At 45.4% G+C, this 25612-nt stretch overlaps 3 protein-coding genes across 3 annotated transcripts in view; all 3 read right to left on the minus strand.

Moving 5' to 3' along the window:
* The window catches only part of TSPEAR (thrombospondin type laminin G domain and EAR repeats), a 106893-nt gene that overhangs the window by 77972 nt on the left and 3309 nt on the right, over positions 1-25612 (minus strand). The gene's annotated exons all lie outside the window — the stretch shown is intronic.
* Positions 8529-9484, minus strand: LOC108636559 (keratin-associated protein 10-8-like). The gene has a single exon (XM_018052041.1). It carries the CDS (start codon positions 9420-9422, stop codon positions 8856-8858), a length of 567 nt encoding a protein of 188 aa, XP_017907530.1. The 5' UTR covers positions 9423-9484; the 3' UTR covers positions 8529-8855.
* On the minus strand, positions 20913-21868 carry LOC108636550 (keratin-associated protein 10-8-like). The gene has a single exon (XM_018051992.1). It carries the CDS (start codon positions 21804-21806, stop codon positions 21162-21164), a length of 645 nt encoding a protein of 214 aa, XP_017907481.1. The 5' UTR covers positions 21807-21868; the 3' UTR covers positions 20913-21161.

Genomic DNA, 25612 nt, shown 5'->3' on the forward strand with positions numbered 1-25612 from the left:
GAAGGAAGCTTGGCATACGCAAAGGCGTGATCAAGCCTCAGGAAACCCCCTGTTCCCGAGCATCTACCCCCAAACCAGAGTACTTTACGGGGAGCTCTCCCCCATAACCATTTCTCTCAGAGAAGGAGTTAACTTGCAGCTCCAGTTAATAAAAATTCCTGGGCGTGACAAGAGTGTTTCAACTTACGAATTCTGGAGGTTCTCTGGCCTGCCTGATCAGGCTCGTCCGACCGCATGTGATTGTTTACAGCCTCCCAACTGTGAGAGGCACGGGATGTTTTAAAACTTTCTAAATACAGACTCTTTTGAGTAGTTAGAAGATTGTTAGTATAGCATTAGTAGGTTGATTAGGAATTATATTGGTGAAGGGTTTTTTCATTTGTCCTGCCAATAATTACTGCTAATTCCCTGCCCTGGGTGCGACAAGGATGTCTCAGGTCAAACCTCTCTACTGACAGACTAGCTTGTGTGACAGCCTCTCAGCCATAAACAGCACAGAGAGTTTGCTGTATTAGCGTAGGGCTTTTTTCATTGATGAGTCAATGATTGCCATCAGGCCTCCATATCCTTAGGCACCTGGGAATATATTAATCAATGTATTTGGAATATAGAAAAGGAAATATAGTAGTTTTTTGATGTTAGCAATACTAGACTTCTTGAGTTAATGAATCTTCTCTTTTGTTATAGATCACTGTACTTTGTTATAAATCACTATAAATCACTATGCTATGTAACTTTATCACTATCTTAAGACAAAATAGATCTTAAGGGGAACATTGGTGAAGGGTTTACATTTGTTGAGCCAATATTTGCTGCTAAATCTCCATATTCCTGTCCTTATAATGAATATAATGAGCGTATAGGAGAAATAAGTATTAACCTTTAAGATTAATCATGTTAAACCTCAGGTTAAGTAAATTCCTTTCTTGATTGTAACTCACTACACCCTCACCCTATAGGAATGCAACTTTATTTGGAGGGTGGCGCCTGATTTAAGAAAAAATCACCCCTGGAAAAATAAGTTTTCTGGTTAACTGACCGATATCAGAAACGGCCATAAAATGTCAGCGGACCTCATGGCTAAAAGATGATGAAACTCATAAGACCTTTGTATAATTTTATATGAAGCACCTGATTATGACAAAGGTCAGGTCTGCTGACCCCTGCGTGACTCTGTATTCATCCCTATGTATAACAAAAAGGTATATAAACAAACCTGAAAAATAAAGAAAATGGATCAGTTTCCGGAAAGACTGATTCCCCCGTGTCATCTTTTTCTCGCTCCCGGTTTTCCTATCTGAATTCAGCCTCTTTTTCTACTACACTATCTGTTCCTAATCTCCCTCTATATCTATAATTCAATAAGTTTTTTCCAGGATGCCGACACCGTCCCCACCTTCGAATTCCCTGGATCCACCGGGGCTGGAGCCCGGCAGCTACCCACTCCAGTATTCTGGCCTGGAGAATTAAGAGTCAGACACAACTAAGCAACTTTCACTCCACTTCACTTCATTTAGTGACCTAACAACAATAGGTATGCAGTAGTACCTTAGTATCAGAGAAGGCACTGGTGACCCACTCCAGTACTCTTGCCTGGAAAATCCCATAGACGGAGGAGCTTGGTAAGCTGCAGTCCTTGGGGTCGCTAAGAGGCAGACATGACTGAGCGACTTCACTTTCACTTTTCACTTTCATGCATTGGAGAAGGAAATGACAACCCACTCCAGGTTCTTGCCTGGAGAATCCTAGGGATAGAGGAGCCTAGTGGGCTGCCATCTATGGGGTCGCACTGAGTCAGACGTGACTGACGCGACTTAGCAGCAGCTGCACTACCTTAGCATAATTTAAACTTGCATTTCCCCAAAGACCAGTGATATGGTGAGGTTCTCTAATGTACCTATTTGCCAAACTTATCCACAGTGGCTGTGTCATTTATGATATTATTTTATGTATCAAAGCTCCAGTTCCTCCACATCCCTGCCAACACTGGCATGTTAACTGTTTTTCATTCTAGCCTTTCTCATAAGTATGAAGGGGACTTTGTTGCAGTTTTAATTTGCACTTCCCTAATGAGAAATCACGTGGAGCATCATTTATATGCTTATTTTCCATCCCTGCATCTTCTTTGGTATTTCTTCAAATCTTTAGGCCCTTTTCTTTGTTAGTTTTTCTTGATGTTGGATTTTGAGTGTTCTTTATATATTTTGCATACAAGGACTTTAGTCAGATGTGTGATTTGCAAATATTTTCTCCCAGTCTATGGCTTGTGTTTTCATTCTTTAAGAGTGTCTTTTGATGAACAAAATAGTTTAATACTGATAAAGTCCAGGGTATTCCTTTTTGTCTTTTAGCGATCGTGCTTTTGGTATTGAATCTAAGAACTCTGCCTAACCACAAGGTCACAAAGATTTTCTCCTATGTTTTCCTCTGAAAGTTTAAAACTTTCACATTTTATATTTAGGTTTCTGATAAACTTTGATTAAAGTTTTACATTAAGTAAAAATTGAGGTACGGGTCAAGGCTTACATTTTTGTTTTGCATATAGACATCCATTGTTCCAAACTGCCTTTGCACTTTTATAAGAAATCAATTGATTTCACTTGTGTGGGCCTGTTTTTCTTTTCTGTATCATTCATCTGGGCCTGTACCTTCGTTAGCATTGGATTGTTTTGATTATTATAGCTTTATGGAAAATACTGAAGTCAGATAGGGTAAAACCTCCAACTTTTTTCCCCATTCAAATTTTGTGGCTTCTTGAGCTCCTTTGCCTTTCCAAATAATTTTAGGGTCAACTTATTGATACCAACAAAGAAATCCCATTTGTTATTGGAATTACTTTGAATCTATAGATCAATTTGGAGATGATGTGCTGTGTTTAGTCGCTTAGTCGTGTCCAACTCTTTGTGACCCCAAGGACTGTAGCCTGCCAGGCTCCTCTGTCATGGGGATTCTCCAGGCAAGAATCCTAGAGTGGGTTGCCAAGCCCTCCTCCAGGGGATCTTTCCAAGCCAGGGATCAAACCCATGTTTTCTGCACTGCCGCCAGATTCTCTGACATCTCGGCCACCAGGGAAGCCCAAGAGTACTGGAGTGGGTAGTCTATCCCTTCTCCAGGGGATCTTCCCAACCCAGGAATCAAACCAGGGTATCCTGCATGTCAGGCAGATCCTTTACCAGCTGAACTACCAGGGAGGCCCCAGTTTGGAGGCAACTGACATCATAATAATGTTTAAACATGCAGACATGGTCTAGTTCTACACTTATCTGTGTCTTCTTTTCCTTTCATCAGTGTTTTTATAGATGTCATTATGTACATATTCTGTAAAACTCATACCTGTTTTCAGTTTTTTTGTTGTTGTTGTTTTCAGTTTTTAATTCTAACATACTTTTAAACAAAAACCTTATTTCAATTTTATTGCTATTATATAGAAATATAAGTAGTCTCTAAATTCCTTGTTTATTTATTATTATTATTATTATTGGTTGTGCTGGGTCTTCTTTCCTGTCTGAGGACTTTTTCGGATGCAGTACATGGGCTTTCTCATTGCTGTGGCTTCTCTTGTTGTGGAGTCTCGGCTCGCGGTGCACATGCTTCCGTGGTTGCAGCAGGGAGGCTCAGTAGGTGTAGCTTGCAGGTCCTAGAGTGTGTACATGCATGCACGCTCAGTTGCTAGTTGTGTGTGACTATTTGTGACCCCCATGGACTGTGGCCCACAAGGCTGCACTGTCCATGGGATTTTCCAGGCAAGAATCCTGGAGTGGGTCGCCATTTCCCTCCAGGGGATTTTCCCCACCCAAGGATCGAACCTGCATCGCCTGAGTCTTCTGCACTGGCAGGTGGATTCTCTACCACTAAGCCGCCTGGGAGGGCCCCTAGGTGTGTGGGCCTCTGTAACGGCGGCGTGCAGGCTGTGGAATCTTCCCCAGTCGGGGGTCGAATCCATGTCCCCCGCATCGGCAGGTGGATTCTTATCGACTGAGCTCCCAGGGAAGTCCAAGAAACATGATGAATTTTTATTACCCCAGACTTGCATTCTTCAACTTGCTAAACCCTCATGTATTTCTACGAGTCTTTTTGTAGATTATTAAGGGTTTCAGTGTGGACAATCACACCCCCTGTGAGCAGAGATGCTTTTGTTTCTTCGGTATGCGCCCTTGTATTTGTTATTTTGTTGCACAAGAGGTGATCTTAAGTATGATGTTGAAGGAATGCAGAGAGAGGACACCTGTGTCTGGCTCCTGCTCTTAGAGGAAAAGCATTCAGTCTCTTACAAAAATCCTCATCAAAATACTAGCAAACTGAATTCAGCAGCAAATTAAAAGAACTGTACGTCATAACCAAGGCAGATCTCCTGGCAGAATGCAAGGGTGAAAGAAGTGATATGAAAATCAATGAATATAACACACCACATTAATGGAATGGAGGGGGAAATACAAAATCATCTCAACTGATGCATAAAAAGCACTTGACAAAATTCAACACCTTTTATGATAAAACACTCAACAAACTGAAGGTAGAAGGAAACTGCCTCAACATAATTAAAAAAAATACGCATTTGAAAGACCCACAGCAAACATCACACTTGGCGTTGAAAGACTGAAAGCTTTTCTTTTAAGATCAGGAGCAAGGCAGGGTTGCCCACTTTTGCCACTGCTATTCATCAGTCCTGGAAGTTCTAGGAGAACAGCTGGACAAAAGGAAAAATAAAAGGCATTTAAGTTGAAAAAGAAGAAGTAAAATCATTTCTGTTCATAGATGTTGTATATACATAATCCTCATATGTACAAAATCCTAAAAATTGCATAGCTACACACAAAACCATTACAACTAATAAGTGAATTCAGCAAAACAGCAGGATACAAAGTCAATTTTTACTTGCATTTCTATACACTAATAATGAATAACCCTAAAAGGAAATTACAAAAATGATTTCATTTAGAATATCATCAAAAAAGTAAAATACTTAGAAATTAATCAAGGAGGTCAAAAACTTATCCAGTAAAATGTACAAATCATTGTTGAAAGAAATACACGAAGACATAAGTAAATGGAAAGATACCCCATATTTATGGATTGGAAGCTTTAATATTGTTAAGATGTCATTACTATCCAAAGCAATCTATATATTTAATACAGTTGCTATCAACATCTTGATGACTTTTCACAGAAATAAAAAAACTCATTCTAAAACTCATATGGAATCTTAAGGGACCTTGCATAACCAAAAAAAAACATCCTGAAAAAGAACAAAGCCAGAGGAACCATACTTCCTGATTTCAAAGTTCACTACAAAGCGACAGTAATGAAATAGAGTGGTACTGGCACAGAGTCAGACATAGAGATCAGTGGAAGAGAATACAGGATCCAAAACAAACCCTCACACATTAGGTCAAACCATTATTAACAAGGGCATTAAGTTCATTCACTGGAGAAAAGACAGTCTTTTCAACAAACGGTTCTAGGAAAATTGGATATTCACTTCCATAAGAATGAAGTTAGATCCATATCTAACATAATATACAAAATTAACGCAAAGTGGATCCTCAATCTAAAAGTAAGACCTGTAACTATAAAACTTTGAAGAAAAAATAAGATAAAACTACACAGCCTTGAATTTGGCAGTCATTTCCTGGATATGACACCAATGACACAGTCAGCATCAGAAAATATAAAAACTGGACTTCACGAAAATTTTAAATATTTTTCATCAAAATGTAGTATCAACAGAGAACAAAGGTAACCCAAAGAAATGTGAGGAAACATTTGAAAATCATATAGCTGATCAGAGATTGATATCCAGAATGTATAGAGAACTCCCGAAACTCAAAAACAACAACTAAAAATATAACTCAAAAATGAGCAAAGACCACAAATAGACATTTTTCCAATGAAGGTATACAAATGGCCCATAAGCACATGAAAATATACTCAATATAACTAATCATTAGAGAAATGCAAATAAAAACAACAGTGAGGTACCACCTTGCACCTCTTAGTATAATGACCGTTTATTTATAGAAACAGCATAATACTGGTGAAACTGTGAAGAAACTGGAACACTTGTACACTGTTGGTGGGAACATGAACCGGTACAGCTACGTGGAAATCAGTATGATGGCTCCTCAACAAATTAAAAGTAGAATTACTGTCCGATCCAGTATTTCTACTGGGTCTATGAGAAAAGAATTGAAAGCAAATCTTGAAGAGATATTTGTAAAACCACATTCATAGACGCATTTTTCACAATAGCTGAAAAGTGGAAGCCATTTAGGTGTTCACTGATGGATAAATGGACATAGGATGGAGTATTATTCACCCTTTAACAGGAAGTAAATCTGGCACTATTATGGATGAACCATGAGGACATTATGGTAAGATAAATAAGCCAGTCACAAAAAGACAAATACTTTGTGATTTCACTTACACGAAGTACTTTAGAGACAAAAAGTAGAATGATGCTTTCAGGGGCTGTGAGAGAGGAAGTAGGGGGATTCTTGTTTCATGTGCATAGAGTGTGCTTTGCAAGATAAAGAATACCGAGTGCAGATAGTGGTGATGGTCACACAAGGTTATGAATGTACTTAATACTATTGAACTGTACACTTTAAAGTGGTTAAGGTTGTTAACTTTGTGTTATGAATACTTTACCTCAATAGCAAAAGTAGAAAAAGGCATGAAGGCACCTGAAGGAAACATAAGTGCACATTACTAAGTGAAAGAAGCCCATCCGAAAAGTTTCCACTCCTGATGCTTCCAGGGATACAACATTCTGGAAAAGACACAACCATGGAGTCGGGAAAAAGATGGGTGGTTGCCAGGGGTTAGCAGGGAAGAAGAGATGAACAGATGGAACACAGAGGACTTTTAGGGCAGGGAAACTATTCTGTAATGTTCCACAGGTGTTATAATATATTTATGAAAAGACATAGAAGCTTGCAACAGCAAGAGTGAACTCTAATGTAAACTATGGACTTGGGATGATATTAACATGTCAGGGTAGGTTTATCCATTATGATGAATGTAGCCCATTTGTAACAAATGCATCAAATCACAAGATACTGATGGTGGGGTAGGCTGTGCCTGTGTGAGGGTGGGGATATATAGGAGCTTGTACTTCCCACTCAGTTTTGCTGTGAACCTAAAACTGCCCTAAAAATGAAGATATGTTAAGTTGATACAGGGTAAATTGAGGAGATCTGCTTTTTTTTTTTTTTTAGTGAATTTTGGTTATCTGTGTCTTCAAGGAATGAGTCCATATCACCCTAATTGCTTATTGCCTTTCCTTTTAATATCTGTGGGGTCTGTGCTAATTTCTCCTCTTCCATTCCTACTATTTTCTCTCAGAGTTGAGGAAACATCCTTGGGAAGAGCCAACCCATGTCCTAAGACTTCTGAATATTTCCCACAGGCAGGTGGGGGCAGGTCCTTTTAAGGCTCTCTTTCATCTCTGTGAATCAGTCCAGCTAACTTTATGGGTTTTCCCAGGCTCAGCCTCACACCTGTTTGCTTATCATTTCTCAGGGGACACTTAAGGGAGACCCTCCGTGGACAGGGGAGTTCCTCAGTACAGCTCTCTTCTCTCTGGCATCCTGACCCCGGACTAGCTGCCCTACACTGCCCCCAATTCCCAGACCAGCTCTAAAACTAGGGATCCATGGCACTCCACCTGGGTTTCTGGCCTGGGTCCTGGAATCATTCTCGAGGGGGTGGGCTGGGCAGCTGTGAGACCCACTCTGTTTCTTTCCCCTCCCAGGTGGGCCTGTACTGTCCTCTTCAAGTCCAGCATCTCAACCTCCTAGTGTCCTGACCTTGTTAGCTCTCTGGATCAGTCAGGTGGGAAGGTCATCCAGGCCCTCTCACTCCACAAGGTTGGAGCACCCTTCCACCTCCCACCACATTTCTGCTAAAAGTGCAGACCCACTGGCAGACCAAAAGGGGTGACCCCAGCCACATGCAGGTGTGTCACACGGGGTCCTTAGGCCTCCCACATGGAGCGGACTCAAGGCGCCAGTTGGTCCCTATGTTTCAAGTGGGCAGGAATAGTCCAGGGAGCCTGAGAAACCCCTAGACCATGGCAGGTCTGCAGGGGACCAGCCACGGGCCAGGGCCTGAGCAGGCACTGACTTCCTGGAGAAGCAGGAGCCCCACCTGGTGACCCTGCCCAGAGGGGTCAGGCCCATGCCCTTTGGGGTCTCAGTCACTTACTGCCAGGGTTTCCCTGGTGACTCAGACGGTAAAGAACCTGCCTGCAATGTAGGAGATGCTGGTTCAACCCTGAGTCAGGAAGATCCCCTGGAGAGGGAATAGCAACCCACTCCAGTATTTTTGCCTGGAGAATTCCATGGACAGAGGAACCTGGTGGGCTACAGTCTATGGGGTCTCAGAGAGTCGGACATGACTGAGTGACTCACACACTCACTTACCAACAGAAATGCTCTCAGCTGGAGGAGACTAGTGTCAGGTCACAATCGTGTGTTTCCTTGCACCCCTGCACCCAGCCCACCAGGGAATCACATGAAGGGAGCAGATCAGGTGATGATGTGAGTTTATTTATCCAGGTGCCTGAGGGGGAGCTGACAGGTTGGAAGTCGAGGCCTAGTGACCCAGATAGAGGATCTGGATGGGTAGGGGGGCAGCTGACCCAGAGACAGCTGGAGACGACTCTTGGGAGGCAGAAGCCCCAGGGAGCCGTGAGGTCGGGGTTCCTGGGGCAAGAGTGAGAGGTCAGTGGTCAGGGCAGTGGAGACATCGGGGACCCTGTCCTGTGTGAGGGCAACCACTCAGCGCAGGTCAGGACAGAGGACCAAGTCACAGGTGGAACCTGAGCTCGGCTGGCTCTGGGGTGACATGCCAGGTCAGCAGCAGGGCTCTGGGGCCAAGGTTGGGATGCAGCAAGCAGGGCGGGAGCATACGGGCCTGCAGAGCAGGGACACAGAGGAGGCTGGGCGGCAGCAACTGGGCTGGCAGGAAGAGTTGGGCACGCAGCAGGTGGGGCGGCACACGGGGCGGCAGAGGAGGGACACGGAGGAGGAGGGTCTGCAGCAGGACGAGGGGGCTGAGCAGGGGGAGGCCTCACAGCACACGGGCCTGCAGCAAACAGGTGTGCAGCAGACAGGCTCACAGCAGACAGGCTCACAGCAGACGGGCCTGCAGCAGACGGGCTCACAGCAGGCCTGCTGGCAGGGGGAGGAGGTGCAGCAGGAAGGCTGGCAGCTAGACTGCTGGCAGCATGAGTCTGGGCAGGAGCTGCTGCAGGCTGCCTGGCAGCAGGGGCTGGACTCACAGCTCACTGGGGCACAGAGGAGGGTCAGGCGGGGGGCCGGGGCGCAGCAGCTGGGGGCACAGCAGGGGGGCTCGCAGCAGCTCTCTGGACAGTCATAGCTCAGGTCGCTGGAGCAGATGGACAGGGTGGAGGCTGCCATGGTGGAGTCGGTGGGGCTGGAGGAAGGTTTGCGTGTGTGTGGGTGTATGAGCTGTGTGTGTGAGGTGCTTGGGGATGCAGGGCTTTTATACCTGGCCCCTGGCTTGTGTTGTCCCCAAAGGAGACTTCCAGGCCCTCCCTTCCTTGTTGGGGTTGACAGCTGGCAGCAAGAGCCCCTCATTAGTGCTGGCGTAGTTTTCACAATTGTTTTCACTCATTAAACCCGTGAGCATAAATATCCCATGTTGCAGGATGGTTTCCCATTTCTGCTTTGCTTGGCTCCAGAAAAGATACAGAAAATATCTAGGTAAGATCCTAAATGAAATGAACCCTGAATATTCATTGGAAGGACTGATGCTGCAGCTGAAGCTCCAATCCTTTGGCCACCTGATTCAAAGAGCTGACTCATTAGAAAAGACCCTGGTGCTGAGCAAGATTAAAGCAGGAAGAGAAGGGGACAACAAAGGACAAGTTGGTTAGATGGCATCATTGACTCAATGGACAAGAGTTTGTGCAAGCTCTGGGAGATGGTGAAGGACAGGGAAGCCTGTGGTGCTGTAGTTCATGGGGTCCTGAAGAGCGGGACACGACTGAGCAGCTGAACAACAGGAACAGTGCTGGGTGAGGTTTAGAGGTGTTTGCGTCTAAATTGGTGAATTTAGATGTCGCAGCTCTCCCCTGTTTGAGGTACAGTACTTTTATATTATTTTGACTTTTACGCATTTTTAAACTTAGGTGTCAAGTGACATGTGTACGTCCGTAAAATGCAACTGGTCCAGGGGATGTGACCGTGGAACTAGGTGAGGGTCATGTTCAACAGGGGCTGGTGGAAGGTCCTAGCACTCCCGCCCCAGCAGCTGCTCTGCCAGCAGGAAGCATGATGAGAGGAACATCCAGTCCCCTGCAGCCCAGCCAGTGTGCCTGAGAGGAGCGTTAACGAAGCGCGAGCGTACGTGGAGTCTGTTAGGAGATCTCTTCAGGGAGCAGCACTCACAGGTGTCTGAGTCAGGGCTCACGTTCATCAATATTCCACCCAGACCCAACTGCTCACAGCACACCCTGTGCACCCCACATTTCTCAGCCGAGCAAACAGCCCCTCTGGCCAGAGTTTGCCTTCCCCAAGGGGGATTCCCTGAAAGACTCAGAGAGAGGGAGGGTCTCCTCCTGGAGAGCCCACATGTGAGCAGCAGAGACTCCAGGACCCGAGGAAACACCCAAAAGTAAAGCTCAGGCAAGAGCTGGTTTTCCTTGTGGATACAAGCAGATGTGGTCCCAGGGAGCCTGGTGGGTCCCAGGGAGCCCACCATAAGGGCGCCCAGCAAGGGCGGACTCTGGGGAAGATGGTGACGTCTGGGCAGCAGTCATCACGGAGGCCCTGACCATGGCTGTGGGGTCAGATGACACTGTCTGAGCACCTGTTCTAGGCCAGGTGGTGATCTGAACGCTCTACTCCTGCCAAGTCACTTGATTTCACATCTACTCAGCAGGAAAGTTACTGTAATTGGTGAGGAAGCCCAGGCACAGAGAAGTTAAGCAACCATGTCCAGGTCACACAGCCCAAAGTATCAGGACTGGGACTGGAAGCCGCCATCTGTATGTAGGATCGAGGCTCTTACCCAGGCCTTCCGACAGGCCAGCTTCAGTGCTACACGCAGAAGGAAGCACATGTCCAAGGAAATTTAGCACCAGGCAGCTGTGCTGAAAATTTACAACAGAGGCGGGAAGCATCAAACTTAACACCACAGAAAATCAACTCTATGATTTTCAGCACAAACACTGCTAGCTCCTCCAATCCACAGAGGGAAAGTGTGCATGCTTGCTCAGGGGCTCAGTCGTGTCTGACTCTTTGTGACCCCATGGACTGTAGCCTGCCAGGTTCCTCTCTCCATGGGATTCTCTAGGCAAGAAAGAATACTGGAGTGAGGTGCCACCTCTTACTCCAACAGAGTGTAGTGAGAGTTGCTCAGTCATGTCTGACTTTTTGCGACCCCATAGATTACACAGTTCAAGGAATTCTCTAGGCCAGAATACTGGAATGGGTAGCCTTTCCCTTCTCCAGGGGATCTTCCCAACCCAGGAATCGAACCCAGGTCTCCCACATTGCAGGCAGATTCTTTACCAGCTGAGTCACAAGGGAAGCCCAACAGAGGTAAAGCATAAATCCCCAAATATGATGAGAGAAAATCTAATAAACAGACCATGTGTTTCGCTGACACTAAACGTGATCGCTCCATTGCTAACAAGGAAGAAGGAAGAGCCAGGATAGAACAGTAAAGACAGGACTGAACACGAACCACTCTGAGCTGAGTGCACCAAGGTGCGTGTGTTTGGACTGGAAGGGCCTCATGAGTTCAAGAGCAGTCGATTTTTAGAGCCCACCATAAACATACATTCAGTCAGTTCAGTTCAGTCGCTCAGTCATGTCCGACTGCGACCCCATGGACTTCAGCATGTCAGGCCTCCCTGTCCACCACCAACTCCTAGAGTTTACCCAAACTCATGTCCATTAAGTCAGTGATACCATCCAACCATCTCATCCTTTGTCATCCCCTTCTCTTCCTGCCCTCAATCTTTCCCCCATCAGGGTCTTTTCAAATGAGTCAGTTCTTCGCATCAGGTGGCCAAAGGATTGGAGTGTCAGCTTCAGCATCAGTCCTTCCAATGAACATTCAGGACTGATTTCCTTTAGGATGGACTGGTTGGATCTCTTGCAGTCCAAGGGACTCTCAAGGGTCTTCTCCAACACCACAGATCAAAAGCATCAATTCTTCTGCACTCAGCTTTCTTTATAGTCCAACACTCACATTCATACAAAACTACTGGAAAAACGATAGCTTTGACTAGACAGACCTTTGTTGGCAAAGTAATGTCTCTGCTTTTTAATATGCTGTCTAGGTTGGTCACAACTTTTTTTCTAAGCAGTAGGCATCTTTTTATTTCATGGCTGCAGTCACCATCTGCAGTGATTTTGGAGCCCATAAAATAAAGTCTGCCACTGTTTCCACTGTTTCTCCATCTATTTGCCATGAAGTGATGGGACATGATGCCATGATCTTTGTTTTCTGAATGTTGAGCTTTAAGCCAACCTTTTCACTCTCCTCTTTCTCTTTCATCAAGAGGCTCTGTTGGGAGCCAGCGTGAGGAACTCCACCAATGGCAAAGGCCATGAGGAAGGAAGCTTGGCATACGCAAAGTCATGATCAAGCCTCAGGAAACCCCCTGTTCCTGAGCATCTACCCCCCAAACCAGAGTACTTTACGGGGAGCTCTCCCCCATAACCATTTCTCTCAGAGAAGGAGTTAACTTGCAGCTCCGGTTAATAAAAATTCCTGGGCATGACAAGAGTGTTTCAACTTACGAACTCTGAAGTTTCTCTGGCCTGCCTGATCAGGCTTGTCCGGCCGCATGTGATTGTTTATACCCTCCCAACTGTGAGAGGCACGGGATGTTTTAAAACTTTCTAAATACAGACTCTTTTGGGAAGTTAGAAGATCATTAGTATAGTATTAGTGGGTTGATTAGGAATTCTATTGGTGAAGGGTTTTTTCTTCATTTGTCCTGCCAATAATTACTGCTAATTCCCTGCCCTGGGTGTGACAAGGATGTCTCAGGTCAAACCTCTCTGCTGACAGACTAGCTTGCGTGACAACCCCTCAACCATAAACAGCACAGAGAGTCTGGAGTATTAGCATAGAGCTTTTTTCATTGATGAGTCAGTGATTGCCATCAGGCCTCTATATCCTTAGGCACCTGGGAATATATTAATCAATATATTTGGAATATAGAAAAGGAAATATAGTAGTTTTTGATGTTAGCAATGCTAGACTTTTTGAGTTAATGAATTTTCTCTTTTATTATAGACCACTGTACTTTGTTATAAATCACTATGCTATGTAAAAATGTAACTTTATCTCTATCTTAAGACAAAATAGATCTTAAGGGGAACATTGGTGAAGGGTTTACATTTGTTGAGCCAATATTTGCTGCTAAATCTCCATATTCCTACCCTTATAATGAATATAACTAGCATATAGGAGAAATAAGTATTAACCTTTAAGATTAATCATGTTAAACCTTAAGTTAAGTAAATTCCTTTCTTGATTGTAACTCACTACACCCTCACCCTATAGGAATGCAACTTTATTTGGAGGGTGGCGCCTGATTTAAGAAAAAATCACCCCTGGAAAAATAAGTTTTCTGGTTAACTGACCGGTATCAGAAAGGGCCATAAAATGTCAGCAGACCTCATTGCTAAAAGATGATGAAACTCATAAGACCTTTGTATAATTTTATATGAAGCACCTGATTGTGACAAGGGTCAGGTCTGCTGACCCCCACGTGACTCTGTATTCATCCTTATGTATAACAAAAAGGTATATAAACAAACCTGAAAAATAAAGAAATCGGATCAGTTTCTGGAAAGACTGATTCCTCCATGTCGTTTCTTTCCCATTTTCCTGGTTGAATTCCCATCTGGTACAAGGGTACGCACCAAGCCTACTGACTTTGCCAGGGCTTCTAAGATCGGACCGGGGAGGCCTCAGTGCCTCCTCTCCCTCGGGAGAACAGAAAGACGCCTGTGGCCTACGTAGATGGTGATTGGGATTCCATGTAAACCAGTTATTCAGCCTCTTTTCTCCACTAATTCTCCTACTACACTATCTGTTTCTAATCTCCCTCTCTATCTGTAATTAAATAAGTTTTTTCCAGGAGGCTGATTCTGTCCCCACCTTCGAATTACCCTGGATCCACTGGGGCTGGACCCCAGCAAGGCTCTTTAGTTCCTCTTCACTTTCTGCCATAAGAGTGGTGTCATCTGCATATCTGAGGTTATTGATATTTCTCCCAGCAATCTTCATTCCAGCTTGTGCTTCTTCCAGCCCAGCATTTCTCATGATGTACTCTGCATATAAGATAAATAAGCAGGGTGACAATATACAGCCTTGACGTACTCCTTTTCCTATTTGGAACCAGTCTGTTGTTCCATGTTCAGTTCTAACTGTTGCTTCCTGACCTGCATACAGATTTCTCAAGATGCAGGTCAGGTGGTCTGGTATTCCTGTCTCTTTCAGAATTTTCCACGGTTTATTGTGATCCACACAGTCAAAGGCTTTGGCATAGTCAATAAAGCAGTAATAGATGCTTTTCTGGAACTCTCTTGCTTTTTTGATGATCCAGTGGATGTTGGCAATTTGATCTCTGGTTCCTCTGCCTTTTCTAAAACCAGCTTGAATATCTGGTAGTTCACAGTTCACGTAGTGTTGAAGCCTGGCTTGGAGTATTTTGAGCATTATTTGCTAGCGTGTGAGTTGAGTGCAATTGTGCGGTAGTTTGAGTATTCTTTGGCATTGCCTTTCTTAGGGATTGGAATGAAAACTGACCTTTTCCAGTCTTGTGGCCACTGCTGAGTTTTCAAAATTGGCAGTTTTTAAATGAACTGAATGAAGGGCAGCTCCATCTCCAGGTAGGAAGAAACGGCTGACAGTCTGGTTTGGAAATGAACTATTACGAGGCGGATCCCAGATCTCTCCCACCAAGCAGTGAAAGAAACAGAGCTTCTTGGGGAACACTGGGGACTAAGGCTGATTTTTCCCATTTTCAAATTATTACAGCTTTTCCTGCATTGTCAGGCCAAGTCTTTACCAGCAGTCCACCTGGGAAGCCCCCTATATCTTTCTCAAGTAAAGAGAACAGCAGTGTATTTTCACATAAGCAAGAGCTTGGAAAACGCTCTACTCATGTTTCCCTCTTGGAGAAACATTTAAAGAAAGAAGACAAATGATGGGAGTCCCCTGGAGGTCCAGTGGTTAAGGATCCACCTTCCAGTGCATGGGGTGTGGGTTCAGTGCCTGGTCAGGGAGCCAAGATTCCACACAGCCCTCAGCCAGAAAAACCGAAACACAAAAAAGAAGCAGTGTGGTAACAAATTCAATAAAGACTTTAAAAATGGTCCACATTAAAAAAATCTTAAGAACAAAAAACAGAGAGAAAGAAGGCAAATGGCCAAGTGAGGAAACATACAGGAGCACATGGGGAATTGGGCAGGTGTAGGTGTGAATGCCAGGAGCCAGCATGAGGAATTCCACCTGTGACAAGGTCATGCCAGAGCTCTGATGGCAAGGCTAATCAGACCTCAGGTTCTTCCCCCTGGAATTTCCTGAGCATCCACCCCCCCAAAAACAAGAATCTGCCTGCTTTTCCACTCTTCTCATATTCTCTGGAAAAAAGTCAATTCAGGGCTTTAGTCTTCTGCATTTGAAAGGGATGTTTCAGTTAAACCCCTCTGATAACTCTCTAGCTTGCCTAACAGGTTCCCCGGACCTCTTACAGCTTGTGAATTGCTTACAGCCCCCCAACTGCGAGAGGCACAAAGCTTAAAAGCATCTTAAAGATACAGAGCCTTTTCTAAAGAGTTAAAAATCATATTGGTAGAGGGTTTTCACTGTTGACTCAAAGACTGCTGCCAGGCCTCCATATTCTTTATCTTTTAGGCACCTGGGAGGATGTTAATCAATGTAAACGGGATATGGAAAAAGATATATAGTAGTTTTGATGTTAGCAACACTAGACTTTTGAGTTAATTACTTTTCTCTTTGTTATATATCACTGCACTCCTCTTGTGTCCTTGCTATATAAGAATGTAACTTTATTTAGTGCTTTCTGAGAATGGCACCAGACTTTGGGAAGATCAACACGAATAAGTCTTCTGGTTGACAAACCCTTATCAGAAAAGAGGCTGTAAAATGTTAATTGGCCCTTGTTGGCCAGAAGATGATGTAAATCACCTAAGACTTGTATATACAGTTAGGTATGCAGAGAGAAAAGCCTGGTTTTGATAAGAGTCTGGACTGTTAACACTGCATAACTTTGTGTTACCCATTGATCTCCATGTTTTATCAAAAGTATAAAAGGCCCTCTGAACAATACAGGATGGAGCCAGTCACTGGACTGGTTTCCCCCGTGTCTCTCTTTCTCTCTCCTTCTCTCCCTTTCCCTCCCTCTCCTCTTTAATTTAATTGCAGGCTGAATTCCCATCTGGGGCGCGGAGGCTCGCCAAGTCTACTTACTTGCCCTGGCTGTTGAGACCCGCGCGAAAGGGAACCTAAGGCGAGGCACCCTTAGATATTCAAGCGAGCGCTGGTGGCCCAACATAGATGGTGCAAATTCCTTGTCTGGAATTTTATTGGTCTTCCACGTAATCCAAGTTATTCAGCCTTCTTTTTCCACTTAATTTTCCTACTACACTATTTCTTCCTAATCTAATCTTATATTAATAAATAAATAAGATATCCTCGCCAACGCCGTCCACCCTTCGAATTCCCTCAAACCACCGGGGCTGGACCCTGGCATGCAAAGAATAAAAGACGCTTACTCCTTGGAAGGAAAGTTATGACCAACCTACATATATATTCAAAAGCAGAGATATTACTTTGCCAACAAAGGTCCATCTAGTCAAGGCTATGGTTTTTCCAGTGGTCATCTATGGATGCCACAGTTGGACTGTGAAGAAGGCTGAGTGCCGAAGAATTTATGCTTTTGAACTGTGGTGTTGGAGAAGACCCTTGAGAGTCCCCTGGAGTGCAAGGAGATCCAACCAGTCCATCCTAAAGGAGATCAGTCCTGGGTGTTCTTTGGAAGGACTGATGCTGAAGCTGAAACTCCAATACTTTGGCCACCTCATGCGAAGAGTTGACTCACTGGAAAAGACTCTGATGCTTGGAGGAATTGGGGGCAGGAGAAGGGGATGACAGAGGATGATATGGCTGGATGGCATCACCGACTAGATGGACATGAGTTTGAGTAAACTCCGAGAGTTGGTGATGGACAGGAATGCCTGGGGTGCTGTGATTCATGGGGTCCCAAAGAGTCGGATATGGCTGAGTGATTCAACTGAACTGAGGTGAGAAGAAAAGGAAGAAAAGTCTAAACAGCCAGAGCTATGGGTTCTGTTGGTACACACAAAGTCTGATCCTTCCCAGGCAGTGACCCTGGTGAGGTTCTGATACTTCATTAATATCAGGTGGTTTGAAACGCTAAGCTTTTAGATTGTTGTTGCTGATTAGTCGCTAAGTTAAGTCCAATTGTTTGTGACCCTATGGACTGCAGCATGCCAGGCTCCTCTGTCCTCCACTATCTCCCAGAGTTTGGTCAAATTCATACCCACAGAGTCGATGATGCTATCGAATCATCTCACCCTCTGCCGCTCTCTACTCCTTTTACTGTCAGTCTTTCCCAAATTAGAGTCATGTCTAATGAGTCACCTCTTCGCATCAGCTGGCCAAAGTATCAGAGCTTCAGCATTAGCATCAGTCCTTCCAATGAATATTCAGGCTTGATCTCCTTGCTGTCCAAGGGACTCCCAACAGTCTTCTCCAACACCATAGATCAACAGGACCAGTTCTTTGGTGCTTAGCCTTCTTTATAGTCCAACTCTCACATATATACATGACTACTGGAAAAACTACAGCTTTGACTGGACAGACCTTTGTTGGTAAAGTAATGTCTCTGCTTTTTAATATGCTGTCTAGGTTGGTCATAGCTTTTCCTCTAAGGAGCAAGCATCTTTTAATTTCATGGCTGCAATCATGAAATCACAGCCATCTGCAGTGATGTTGGAGCCCCCAAAATAAAGTTTGTCACTGTTTCCATTGTTTCCCCATCTATTTCCCATGAAATGATGGGACCAGATGCCATGACCTTAGTTTTTTGAATGTTGAGTTTCATCAGCTTTTTCACCCTTCTCTTTTACCCTCATCAAGAGGCTCTTTAGTTTCTCTTCACTTTCTGCCATAAGGGTGGTATCATCTGCATAACTGAGCTTGTTGATATTTCTCCTAGCCAGCTTGATTCCAGCTTGTACTTCATCCAGCCTGGCATTTTGCATGATGCACTCTGCATATAAGCACATAAGCAGGGTGAAAATATACAGCCTTGACACTCCTTTCCCAGTTTGGAACCAGTCCACTCTTATATATCCAGTTCTAATCATTGCTTCTTGACCCACATTCAGGGTTCTCAGGAGACAGGTAAGGTGGTCTGGTATTCCCATCTCTTTAAACATTTTGCATATATTGGGTTTAATAAAATATAATTAAATAAACTCTACCTGTCTTTTTTCACTTTTAAATGTGGCTATTATAAGAGTAGGGCTTCTGGTGGCTCAGCAGTAAAGGATTCGCCTGCCAGCAGGAACTGAGACAGACACAGATTTGATCCCTGTGTCAGGAGGAGCCCTGCAGGAGGGCACAGAGGCCCACTCCTGACTCCTGCCTGGAGAAGCTCATGGACAGAAGAGTCGGGCAGCTTACAGCCCATAAGGTCACAAGACTCAGACAAGCTTGAAGCTACTCAGCACACATGCATGCATATTATAATAGGTACAATTATATTTGAGGCCCCCAGTCAAGGCCCTTCACACTGCTCCACGGGTGTCTGCCTACCCAGCACTGTCCTGAAGGGCCAAGGTATGTCCCTCCTCCCCGTATTTCCCCAGAGGGATAGCTGCCTTAGTACTTGAATTCCTGAGGGCATCACACAGCGAGCACCTGCCATTTCCAAATAGCCCATCCCCCTTGGCTGTCGGTCCCTGTGATGCATAGTTTCAGGTGTCAACTGACCAGGTCATGGTGCCCATTCGTTTGGGTAAACATGTCTGGATGTCATTACACAGTTGCTTCTTAGGTGAGATCAATACTGAAATCAGTGGACTCTGAGTAAAACAGATTGCCCTACAAAATGTGGCTGTGCTACACCCAAGAGTTGAAGACTTTGAGAACAGACTGAGGTCCCCCAAGGAGAAAGAGATTCTACCAGCTGGTCATCTGGAGCTGCAACACCAATTCTTCCCTAGAAGCTCACCCTGCAGGTTTGGATCTTGCCTGCCTCCAAATTGTGTGAGCAGCTCCTCAACATCAATCTCTGCATATGTGCACATGTCTTATTGGTTCTTTCTCTGGAGAACCCTGACTCACACAGGCTCCCAACATCACTGCATGTGGCTCTCACCATCCAGACCTTCGCACACAGAGGGAAGCACTCACACTCATTTCCAGGGCATGAGAGAACAGCTGGCAGCAGCCTGACTGAAGCTGTTTCTGGGGTAAGCTTTACGTTTTCAAGGCAGATGTTTACTAAATGGGGTCTCCTTTCTGAAAGAGATGGGAATACCAGACCACTTGTCCTGCCTCTTGAGAAATCTGTATGCAGGTCAGGAAGCAACAGTTAGAACTGGACATGGAACAACAGACTGGTTCCAAATAGGAAAAGGAGTACGTCAAGGCTGTACATTGTCAACCTGCTTATTTAACTTATATGCAGAGTACATCATGGGAAACGCTGGACTGGAAGAAACATAAGCTGGAATCAAGATTGCCAGGAGAAATATCAATAACCTCAGATATGCAGATGACACCACCCTTATGGCAGAAAGTGAAGAGGAACTAAAAAGCCTCTTGATGAAAGTGAAAGAGGAGAGTGAAAAAGCTGGCTTAAAGCTCAACATTCAGAAAACAAAGATCATGGCATCCGGTCCCATCACTTCATGGGAAATAGATGAGGAAACAGTGGAAACAGTGTCAGACTTTATTTTTTTGGGCTCCAAAATCACTGCAGATGGTGACTGCAGCCATGAAATTAAAAGACGCTTAACTCCTTGGAAGAAAAGTTATGACCAACCTAGATAGTATATTCAAAAGCAGAGACATTACTTTGCCGACTAAGGTCTGTCTAGTCAAGGCTATGGTTTTTCCTGTGGTCATGTATGGATGTGAGAGTTGGACTGTGAAGAAGGCTGAGCACTGAAGAACTGATGCTTTTGAACTATGGTGTTGGAGAAGACTCTTGAGAGTCCCTTGGACTGCAAGGAGATCCAACCAGTCCATTCTGAAGGAGATCAACCCTGGGATTTCTTTGGAAGGAATGATGCTAAAGCTGAAACTCCAGTACTTTGTCCACCCCATGTGAAGAGTTGACTCATTGGAAAAGACTCTGATGCTGGGAGGGATTGGGGGCAGGAGGAGAAGGGGACGACTGAGGATGAGATGGCTGGATGGCATCATGGACTTGATGGACGTGAGTCTGAGTGAACTCCGGAAGATGGTGATGGACAGGGAGGCCTGGCGTGCTGCGATTCATGGGGTAGCAAAGAGTTGGACACGACTGAGCGACTGAACTGAACTGAACTGAACTTGTCCCTAGTGAGGCCCCATGTTCCCAGTGTGCAAGCCTGGGGCCTGGATATGTGCCCCACTGCCACCCCAATACTCAGTTCATGCATGGGTCTACAGGTGAGCAGGATACTCTGGACTCGGGGCTGCAGTGGAACTACGGCCACAGGACACCCTGGCAAAGAGTAGCCAGGCATGGTTAGCCATGCCTGATGATGTTATTCCTCCGGATACAACTCAAGGCCAGGTTTCTAAACCAGCCCAGACCACTCTCCACAACAAAGGTCTTTCCCAGGGTTTGAAGAGATAGGCACTCAAGGCAGAGAGAGGGCATGACAATGACTTTATTTGTTAACAGGCAGACCCCTCACCTAGGTCAGGACAAAATCCATGACCAACAAGGATGGAGAGCAGGATGCTGGCTGACACTCAGGGCCTGGAGGGAAACCAGAAGCCAGCCCAGGCTGCTCACAGGAAATTCTGGGGCAGAAGGAGACCCCAGAATGGGCTCAAGGCTACAGAAGTTTCAGGTGAAAGTCAGCATTGGCCCTGGAAGCAGTTAGCAATGTGCCTGATCAGCAACAGGGCTCTGGGACTGAGGTTAGGATGCAGCAAGCAGGGCGGGAGCACGCAGGCCTGCAGAGCAGGGACACGCAGGAGGCTGGGCGGCAGCAGATGGGCTGGCAGGAGGAGGTGGGCACGCAGCATGTGGGGCGGCACACAGGACGGCAGAGGAGGGACACAGAGGAGGAGGGTCTGCAACTGACCGAGGGGCAGGGGTTGGGCTGGCAGCACAAGGAGGCTGAGCAGGGGGAGGACTCACAGCAGACGGGCCTGCAGCAGACAGGTGTGCAGCAGACAGGCCTGCAGCAGACGGGCCTGCAGGAGACGGGCACACAGCAGGCCTGCTGGCAGGGGGAGGAGATGCAACAGGTGAGCTGGCAGCTAGACTGCTGGCAGCATGAAGCCGGGCAGGAGCTGTTGCAGGCTGGCTGGCAGCAGAGGCTGGACTCGCAGCTCACTGGGGCACAGAGGAGGGTTAGGCGAGGGGCCGGAGCATAGCAGCTGGGGGCACAGCAGGGGGGCTCGCAGCAGCTCTCTGGACAGTCATCCACCTGCCAGGAGGACCCAGTGCAGGAGTCACAGGACCCGGGCAGGCAGACCCGGCTGCTGTAGCTCAAGTCACTTGAACAGGCAGACAGGGTGGAGAAAGCCATCATGGGGTAGTGGGGCTGGAGGAGGGTGAGGATGTGAGTGTGAGTGAGTATGTGTGTGAGCTCCCAGAGCTGCCCCAGCTTTATACCTCTCCTCTGTGCCATGTGTTGTTCTGGCAACAGCTTGATGCAGTCTTTCCTTCCTTGTTTTTGTTTAGTGTCTTGCTCTGTTTTGGCAGCACTGGTCAGTCTGTAAATACCTTGGCTGGTGAGGCTCCTGAGTGGAGGCAGGGATATCCTGCCCATGTTTGTCTCCAGAGGAAAGATAGTAGCAAAGCTTTTGATGCTTTTGCAAGGAAAGTAGCAGTCAGGTAACTTTCTGAGAACAATGGCCCTCTGCTCCAGTGGGAATAACAGGTGCTCTTGTAAACAAAACTTCTAGTCCCAAGGAAGGGACGAGAGGTAATCCCAGAATCAGGGCTTTGAGAGAAGGGAGGTATGTTCAGGAGTGGACAGGTCTGGCCACGCCTCACTGGCATGGCTGCAGGGTGTGAGCTGATACTGCAGGTTGTCAGGGAAGGTGAGGGGACCTGTGTCTACTAGGAGTGAACCCTGGGTCAGACGTGAGGGGCTGTGTCCTCCTGGGGCAGAGACTGGCTCACAGAGAAGGGCTCGGATGCAGACGTAGGCTAGCCCAGAGAGAATGACCACTGGAGCAATTGACTTTTGCTGCATTGCACCTGAGCTTTTATAGAAGCTGCACTAAAGAGTCTTACTGCTCACACCTTCCTCCTCTCCTCACAGTCCAGACAATGTCAGGGGCTCCTGCAGCCCTGGGTGCTGATTCGAACAACATCTCCTCCCTCAAGGACCCCTTCCACTGGTAGGCATTCACCAGGCTGAGGTCCTGGAGTCTGTCATAGTGAACGTCAGTAGGAGGGCCTGGTTGTCCGTGAGCCTTGTGCATGGACACCTGGACACTGTGTCTCCAGTACTCGATCCACAGCTGTGGCCTAGCGAGCACAAAGGCATCTGGCACAACCCTGTGTGTCCTCACTTTTCAGCCATTGTGTTCTTCTAAGTCTCTGAAGGGGCAAGTGCAGGACCTTGGTGATGCCCTTGTCTGCAGGTAGCCCCCAGATTCCATAGAGGACTTGTCAGGGGCCAGTGGGCTTCCAAGTTCCAGCCTTCACTGACCTCTGATGGGTGGGGCTGGGGACTCTACTGGAGGACTGCATGGCAGTCAGATAACAATGGAGAAATATTACCTTAAAGAAATAATAGGTTGCTGCTGCTGCTGCTGCTAAGTTGCTTCAGTTGTATCCAACTCTGCGCGACCCCATAGACGGCAGCCCACCAGGCTCCCCTGTCCCTGGGATTCTCCAGGCAAGAGTACTGGAGTGGGTTGACATTTCCTTCTCCAATGCATGAAAGTGAAAAGTGAAAGTGAAGTTGGTCAGTCGTGTCTGACTCCTAGCGACCGCATGGACTGCAGCCTACCAGGCTCCTCCGTCCATGGGATTTTCCAGGTAAGAGTATTGGAGTGGGGTGCCATTGCCTTCTCCAATAATAGGTTAAAACTGTATAAATGTATTGAACAACTTTAACTTACACATCCAGGAGGTTGAATAAATTCCAAATAAGAAACACACATAAGAGTCACAAACAGACACATCCTAGTAAATACACTGAAAGTCAAAAACATGGAGAAAATCTCAAAAGCAGGAGAAAAATGCTGAGTCACTCACAAGGGAACCCCGGTAAGACTTACAGCTGACTTCCCATTGGAAACAATGGAGACCAGAGTCAATGGGACCAGGTATTCTCAAATTGCTCAAAGTATAAACTGTCAGTTTTCATTCCAATCCCTAAGAAAGGCAATGCCAAAGAATGCTCAAACTATCACACAATTGTACTCATCTCACACGCTAGTAAAGTCATGCTCAAAATTCTCCAAGCCAGGCTTCAGCAATACGTGAACCGCAAAATCCCTGATGTTCAAGCTGGTTTTAGAAAAGGCAGAGGAACCAGAGATCAAATTGCCAACATCCCCTGGATCATCAAAAAAGCAAGAGAGCTCCAGAAAAACATCTATTTCTGCTTTATTGACTATGCCAAAGCCTTTGACTGTGTGGATCACAATAAACTGTGGAAAATTCCTCAAGAGATGGGAATACCAGACCACCTGACCTGCCTCTTGAGAAATCTGTATGCAGATCAGGAAGCATCACTTAGAACTGGACATGGAACAACAGACTGGCTCCAAATAGGAAAAGGAGTACGTCAAGGCTATATATTGTCACCCTGCTTATTTAGCTTATTTGCAGAGTACATCATGAGAAATGCTGGGCTGGAAGAAGGACAAGCTGGAATCAAGATTGCTGGGAGAAATATCAATAACCTCAGATATGCAGATGACACCACCGTTTTGGCAGAAACTGAAGAGGAGCTGAAGAGCCTCTTGATGAAAGTGAAAGAGGAGAGTGAAAAAGCTGGCTTACAGCTCAACATTCAGAAAATGAAGATCATGGCATCTGGTTTCATCACTTCATGGGAAGTACAAAGGGAAACAGTGGAAACAGTGGCAAACTTTATTTTGGGGGGCTCCAAAATCACTGCAGATGGTGATTGCAGCCATGAAATTAAAAGACACTTATTCCTTGGAAGAAAAGTTATGACCAACCTAGACAGCATATTAAAAAGCAGACATTACTTTGCCAACAAAGGTCCATCTGGTCAAGGCTATGGTTTTTCCTGTGGTCATGCATGGATGTGAGTTGGACTGTGAAGAAAGCTGAGCACCGAAGAATTGATGCTTTTGAACTGTGGTGTTGGAGAAGACTCTTGAGAGTCCCTTGGACTGCAAGGATATCCAACCAGTCCATCCTAAAGGAAATCAGTCCTGGATGTTCATTGGAGGGACTGATGCTAAAACTAAAACTCCAATACTTTGGCCACCTCATGCGAAGAGTTGACTCATTGGAAAAGACTCTGATGCTGGGAGGGATTGGGGGCAGGAGGAGAAGGGGACGATCGAGGATGAGATGGCTGGATGGCATCACCGACTTGACAGACATGAGTTTGAGTGAACTCTGGGAGTTGGTGATGGACAGGGAGGCCTGGCGTGCTGCGATTCATGGGGTCTCAAAGAGGGACACAACTGAGCAACTGAACTGAACTGATAAACTGTCAATCAATAATCCTATATACAACAAGCCATTTTTAATACATGGAGGAAAAATATATTCCCAGATAAAAATAGAGAGAATTTGTTATTAGTTGATTCATCTTATAAAATACTAAAAAGCCAGTAACCAGACAGAAATTCTAATCCACAGGAAAAAAAAAAAAACAAAGAGCAGCAGTAAAGGTAACTATGTAATTACAAAAAAAAAAAATACAAATTCACTTTTCTTATTTCTTCTCTTAATTGATTTAACACAATTGAAAATAATATATGTATAAAGCATTGTATAAAAAAATATGTATGCAATGTATGTTGGGCATACACTTCATAGAAATGTAATATATTTGACAACATCAGCACAAAGGAAGTACGTGGGAGCACAGCTATATTGGGCAAAGGAAATAACAGCAGATGATGATTCAGATCCACAGGGAAAAGTGAAAAGAACCAGAAACAATAAAAAGGTTAGCATAGAACAAGCTTTAAATATATATTGCTTTCCCTTCTTCTCTAAGCTTCTTAAAAAATCATAGAAGTATAATACGTAGTAATTATAACCACATATCATTTGATTTTCACCTTTTAAGGTGTAATATTGTAACAGCAAGACCACAGAAAAGATAGGAAGGAATAGATTTATAGATAAAATGGAGCAATGTTTTCACACATCACTGGAATTGAGCCA

The sequence above is a fragment of the Capra hircus genome, chromosome 1 (genome assembly GCF_001704415.2).
Source record: "Capra hircus breed San Clemente chromosome 1, ASM170441v1, whole genome shotgun sequence".
Classification (NCBI taxonomy): domain Eukaryota; kingdom Metazoa; phylum Chordata; class Mammalia; order Artiodactyla; family Bovidae; genus Capra; species Capra hircus.